Source organism: Schistosoma mansoni, chromosome W (assembly GCF_000237925.1).
Source record: "Schistosoma mansoni strain Puerto Rico chromosome W, complete genome".
NCBI lineage: Eukaryota > Metazoa > Platyhelminthes > Trematoda > Strigeidida > Schistosomatidae > Schistosoma > Schistosoma mansoni.
In genome coordinates, this window is record NC_031502.1 from 6,787,153 (window position 1) to 6,794,041 (window position 6,889).

A 6,889-nucleotide genomic window follows, 5' to 3' on the forward strand; every position below is an offset into this window, starting at 1 on the left:
ACCAGATTGCCAAGCAGAACCTTGGATCTACTTCAAATTCATTCGCTGAGATTTTACAAATACATTCTTCCTGTTGTGACTTTATAAAAGAAAACTGTTGCCGATTCGTTATGATTATAAAACAAGAAGGCTGTATCCAATTCGTTATGATTTTATGTCCGGTTTTTACCACGTGAATTTTCCCACCAATCGAAATACGACCTTTCTAATCTTAACACTGTACCAATTCAATGACATCCAACTGGCATGAGCAGTCTAGCGTCCTTATTGGTTCCTTGTCTGCCTGGCCCTTCCATTTGAGTCCAAAAACACCAATTGCAGCTTCTGCTATGCGGATCATTTATTTCAAGTTTACTCGGCTTTTATACTAGACAGACAGACCGCATCACACCATTAAATATTTGTACAAGATCAAGCCAAATGTGGCTGTGAACGTGGGAGACAATAATCAATAAATTGAGTATAATTTAGGGACAGTAATTCGTATAATAACAATCCATAGGTCAAAATGAAGCCTATAATAAAATGAATATAGATATACACAATCTGGTTGCTCAATAGTTAAACAATAAGAGTTACCCGTACTCATGTCTTCGCTAGGGTATAACACTTCCTCTCTAAATATGGTGTCAGTAGAAATTTTTTTGTACTATTCTACGTGTTAATTATTTTCATCTTTTCTTTTGTAGACTTAACAGCTTTACCACCAAATTTGCCTAGTTTATCGAATATTAAACAAGATGTATCCCAGTTGGTTGATTCTTTCTATAATGGTCTAATGTCGACTGGCACGTATTTTGGCTTAATAACTGGGGAAAATCAATATAAAGATAAAAGTAAACACCAAGTATGTTGTCTTTATTTTGTTGAAAAGCACAGTGTTGAGAGGAACTAGTTTATTATAGTTATTATTACAACTATAACTGTTGTACTTAAAACTCGGATGAATAGATTTTCAAAATAGTATGAATGGTTTTTAGAAATTGACAAATTTGTGTTTACTGTTTACATCACCAACTAATCTTAGAAAACAATTGAAGCGAGATGATCCTCGAAGTTCAAATTAGAAACCATTACTAGCGAAGTTCAAATTAGAAACCATTACTAGCGAAGTTCAGACGTATCAGGAGTGAAACAGTCACTCACCAGTGACATTGAAAGATGGTCGCGCAGTATTGTGAATCTATTAAGGTTAGAAACGTGAACCACTGGATGTCACCTCAATGGTCTAAAGTTTGGGCTCTTGACGCCTGAAGTTTCTGGGTTCGAGATTCCTATTAGGGTCCGGGATACACACTTCTGAGAAGTCCTATACTGTGACAAAGCAGCTGTTTGAGTTTTCCTGGTATTCAGTGACTGTTTAGCTAATATAAGCTCGTGATATAAACTGCAATAAAGTTTAAAATGCTTATCCCACTATAGCATGTTTATTGGTTTTACGGTCCGATGTTTTGCATGCTAGACTCTATCAATGATTGAGTTAGCAGTAAGTATTTACTTTGTTTGTAAATTGAAGAGTGGTAGCTTAAAACTTATGAACAGACTCAGTGTATAGTTATAATGTGTAAGATTTTATATCGTCAACAAAATTAAAGTCACTTGTTTACAATTACAATTCCAAATTTTTATAATCTGCCTGATCTTATGTAATTTTGATCCAGAACCGATAATATGCTCTAAGTATTGTATGTTTACTTCTTTGATGTTCTTTATCATGATTACTTGAGATCGAGAGATTTTATCAGAGTGAAGTGGTATTTCATTAATTGCTGACTTCAAATATTCTTATTTTCTATTAGTATTTCATTCTCTTCTTCATGTGTTATCTTTTTGTTTAAATTTAAATAGTTTGAAGGACATAATTGAATTGATCATGTCAGCACCCTTTTTTTTACTAATTATTATCAATTGAGATGTTGGTAATTCGTAAAATTTCCAGTAAATACATGAACTAAGTTTCTAGTAAATTTACTTCATGAAAATTAGCGTAACTCATTTTTATCCCCTTTGAGATGCTCCTTATTTGTAGAAATACACTGTTGGGGCTGCTAGGTCCCCAGAAATCATTCAGTAAACATCTTATTTTTTAAATTTTATTTTGGGAATTTGAATTTCTCATCTTCACCCCAAAAGCGCCCACTTGAAAGGACCCTAAATGTCATTGATTTGTTTCCCCTTTTAGTACGCCATTTTGTAGTGAACAGAGCACGACTGGGGACAATCGAATGTATTTAAACAAACATTACAGACTATCTCAGTAAATTCTGATAACCAAACAATGAACAGTCAATTTGCAAATTAACAACCAATTGTTTCAATCTTCACTGTTTCTTCTCTAATTCCATTGTTCGTGCATTTTCCTACCGATTGCGCTTCGTTTCAATTCTTTCCTCATCGGTCTTCTGCGAAAATACATTCTATGTCTGACCAACACCATATACTACTTATATGGATATAAGTAAACCACACCACACTCATCCCCCCTTTAAAGCATTCGTTCATGCGGTGGTTCTGCTCGCCATGCCACTGTCTTCTTTCACTGCAGTCTGTGCCAAACTCTCCGTCAGAATGTCGAGTCTGCAACGCGCTGACCTCCATAGCTCCGTCGACCTGCCGGGGCACCAACATCTGCATCCACCTGGTCCCTGGGACATTTTTACACTATGTATATGAGTATGAGTTATTTGTTCGTTCGTTCGTTCGTGTTTCTGGCTGCGCGTAACATATATTTTTTTACCGGGGTGAATCTGGTCTTCTTTCTAGTTAGCAGGTCTGGGGCTCAGTGGAATAGCTTAGCTTTTCCTGTTATTGTGTTGCTGAATTCGTTCCGTTTCCCCGGTTCTAGGTGGTTTCGTAATCTCTTCAAACGTAGCATACACTTACCCTATCTCCATTTTTATAGTTTATGACATCCTTAGGCGTTCAAAAAGTCAGACTTTTCAGCTTTCTCGTCGCTTTATTTTGTAATAGAATGATGTACACAGATGAACTTAATCGACTTGTAAAGGCTGTTATCTTCATAAACTCTTATCAACACTACACAAACCTTTCTGAGAGTTTTTTTTGAACTTTTGACTTTGATTCTTATAAGGATTTATCATCAGACAAACGATATTTTATCCTTGTACACACATTAATTAGATTTATAATTCATTGCAGTGTTACCTGCTTGTGTTTCACTTATCAATTTCATAAAGACTTGTTCTCTGTTTGATTATTCTTGTTCTTTATTATTATTATTGTCAGTGCACATCTTTTGCACTATCGTTTTGACAGATATATATATATATATATATATATATATATATATATAAACTTCTTCATCGAAAGAATTCTTTTCAAATATTTACTCACAACTATATGTTTATTATTCTATAATCACAACTCATTTTATGATATTCCAATCAACAGTTGGAGCGGTAGCATGTTGGTTAGATCATTCAACTGTCAATCAGTGGATCACATGTCTGAATCCCCCTCCTACCTTATATTTCGTCAAACAAATAAAATCACTGTTGGGGCAGCTTCTGAGAAGCATGATGGTGCCTCCAAAGGCTCAAAAGGAGCCGAAGAATTTCCACTCGATCATAACCTGGCGGAGCTTTCCACAATATCAACGCGACATGGTACGACTGGACGGTAGCATAACTTTCCTCCTTGCGGATTGGCTGAATCATAATGATGTTATAACGAACACCAATATCTATGAACACCCATTATTTTCTGTACATTTTTGATTCTTACCGAACAATCACTTCTCCTGCTTTTTCTGTCTTCTTGTTTGCGACTGTGGAGTTCTATACGTTCGAGTGTGTATCGTATTCTGCGTTAATCAAGTAGCGAACGTAACAATCACTAATTTTGAAAAGTATTTCTTCGCCAAACCAAAAATTTAATCGATAAGAATGATATATTTTTAATATCCCAATGAATAGAAGAATTTGGTTTTTAAACTTTCTGATGTCTCGTGATTTTGTATAAACCACTTCAAAAAATAAAATTTCATCCGTGCTTTTATACATGCTACATACATTTGTTGTATTTCCTGACTAAAAACCGATAAGCTATGTCATTTTTCTTCCTGATTATTTGTAAGATGTTCGTGCATGATTTTTCTAGTAGGTTTAGGTTTGATTTTCACAATATATTTTTTGTTAAGTTTTCGTGATGACTAACTAGTGTACTTTGCTTTTTTATTGTAAACGTAGATTATTGTATGACGGTATAAAATTTATATTCTAATGTAAATATTACAGAGAAATTCTGTTGTTTGCATAATATAAAATCACTATTATCGTGACACAAAACTGATGAAGTGAAATGTTTTTAATATGTTTGCGTTCAATATACATACATTTTGTCTGATAGGCCATTTTAATCAGTCCTTCAAAATTCGCTTGTACTAACAATCAACAGTAATTAACGAGACATTTTTAGCAATCAAAATCAGGAGCATAACTGTTTCAATTTATTTTATCATGTTAGATACTATTGTAATGAATAAAGATTTGAGTAGGGTAGACCAATTTATTGTATTATGCATAATCACACACTGCATTTCTAGAACATTAAAATAACGCTTTAAATTTACCATTTACACAACTTCCTTGAATAATCTCTTACAAACTTCATCGTTTTTCCATTCATGTTGTTACTGTAACTGCTTTTATTTTTCTTTCTTGTTTCTTCATTTTCCTCTTTTGTCAGTAAGAATCCGACTTCCAGTTCCTAATACATACTACTTTTATCTGTTCATATAAGTAGCACACACCACAACAGTTTAGACATTTATGAAAGCTATTTCTGAATGTATCTGCAGCTGTTGCTTTGGTCGTATAGTTGAACTTAAGCTATATTGTCTGGGATACTCGCTACTCAAGTTCTTCCCATACCAGGCAGTTTGGTTAGAGAACGATAAAACCAAAACACGATGCTCCAGTTTCGAAAATGCATTATTGGTAATTGTATCAGAGTATGAAGATATCAAAGTGTTTCGCTCTAGTAACCAGAATCTTCAGTCATGCCGTTTTTCTGCAGTTAGAGGGAGCAATTAAAATATCGACTTTAAAAATACCAAACCCCCTATTTCCCAGTATGTTTCCAGTGATAAATATAATGTTTGTAAGATGAGGGACCAGCACAATACAAATCACTCATCAAGATGTCTTTTTTTTAACCGTTCTTGAGCACTTATCCCTTTAACTTTGTAATCACCCCAATAAGTTTTGTACCTTGCTGCATATGATTAGAAGATCGAAATATGCTCGTCTCAACTAAATTGTACTTTCATTTGTATAAAACATATGCTTCATTATAATAATAACAGGGGGAATTCGGTAAGTGATTTATCAGTTTTAAATATCAGGTTTATACGTATAACTGACTTAGTAAATTCATTCTTTAAGTTAACACAACCAGTATCATAAGTCTGGTTAAAACATCTTATTCTAAAATTTGGTTAATAATTCTCCACATTTTAAAAATAAATGTTTATTTTACACGTCATGTGAATGTACATTGTTGTACGTTTTTTCAAAATCCTTATCGATGTAACCGTTTTAAACAAATGTATTTGTTTTTTATTGTTAAATTTATTTGTGTAACTAATTAAATATATTTTTTGCTTTAGACTCGTCTTGATTTACTTAGGGCAGATCCTGCAACATATGAATTGGAACCACCAACGCCTCCAGCATCGTCTGGTATACATTCATATCATGATTGGAGATCAGCATATTTTGATGAGGATAATTGTCAACCAATGAATGGTGTCCTGTTAGCAAATGCTAAAAGTCCTGAATATAGTAATGTTCCGATTGAAGAACTTACGCAAGCACCACATCCTAGTCCTGAAGAATTATTAGATTCATATCCTTTTATGCGAACATATTTAACTCAACTTGTTCATCCAGATGGTAAAATTAATGATAAATCTATGAGTGACGCCGATTTCTGGTCAAGGTATTACTATCGTGTTTGGTTATTAGATTCAACTGAATTTCATAGAAGAAAACTTAAGGAACGAGTTGAATCTGTCTCAACTGTCAAGCAAACAATACCGAATCCACCTACTTGGGATGCTAACGATACTGATGAAACCCCTAAAAATTTAAATGTTACTCAAGATGATGAATGGCCAGGTTAGCACTCCTATTTGTTTTCTTAAAATTTCAACTTTGGATGTTTCATGTACTTAAGTATAGCAGGTGGACAAGGTGACAGAATTATACTATACCGATGAAATTCAGTGACTGTAAAAAGAGCTTGCGAGATTTCACGCAGTTATTAGCCAGTCAGAATATCTGTAACGTAAATAAACCAATTATCGTAAAAAAACCCAATAAGTTTAGGTTTAGAATAAAGACTTTATTTGGTTTTTAATAAAGTAAAAGCTATTTGTCAACTCGTTTTGAATTTTGCACAAAACTCCAAAGACCATTGTCGTAAATTTATTTTGGTCTGATAGTAAAATATAGTTCCACTGCCATATCTATTACTGTCACCAGAGTGAATCTTATTATTATTATTTAAAAACAAATATTGGTACAAGGAAGCACCAGATACATATGCGGCGCACAAATCTCTGAGCTTTCATTCCCCTTGACTCTATAAATGATAACTGGCCTGTCACTATGATCAGTCTTCGATTTCCCAGCTACTTTTGGGGGACTGGCTTTTCTTTAGTAACATTATAACGTTTCTTATTCTCTATCTGTACCCACTCGTCAACTTTCGTTGGAGTAGCAACCACAGTTGCGTCACACACACTGAGATCCTGGACGATTTTCGATAACTTCGGTGGTCAGGTTTTTGCTGCTAGAAACAGACCTAGCCTTATGATTAGGTTTCCTACGTGTTTCCTGCTGGCTGTCATTTAACAGACGTGGGA

At 34.2% G+C, this 6,889-nt stretch overlaps 1 protein-coding gene across 1 annotated transcript in view; it reads left to right on the forward strand.

The window, feature by feature from the left end:
• Smp_031050 (hypothetical protein) overlaps window positions 1–6,145 on the forward strand; it is a gene marked incomplete at its 3' end in the record, with an annotated part of 20,406 nt that extends 14,261 nt beyond the window's left edge. Inside the window, exons 8-9 of the mRNA XM_018800046.1 lie at window positions 690–847; window positions 5,630–6,145. Of these exons, the coding sequence (XP_018653898.1) occupies window positions 690–847; window positions 5,630–6,145 (674 nt within the window). The remainder of the gene's footprint in view (window positions 1–689; window positions 848–5,629) is intronic.
• Between the last annotated feature and the right edge of the window lie 744 nt (window positions 6,146–6,889).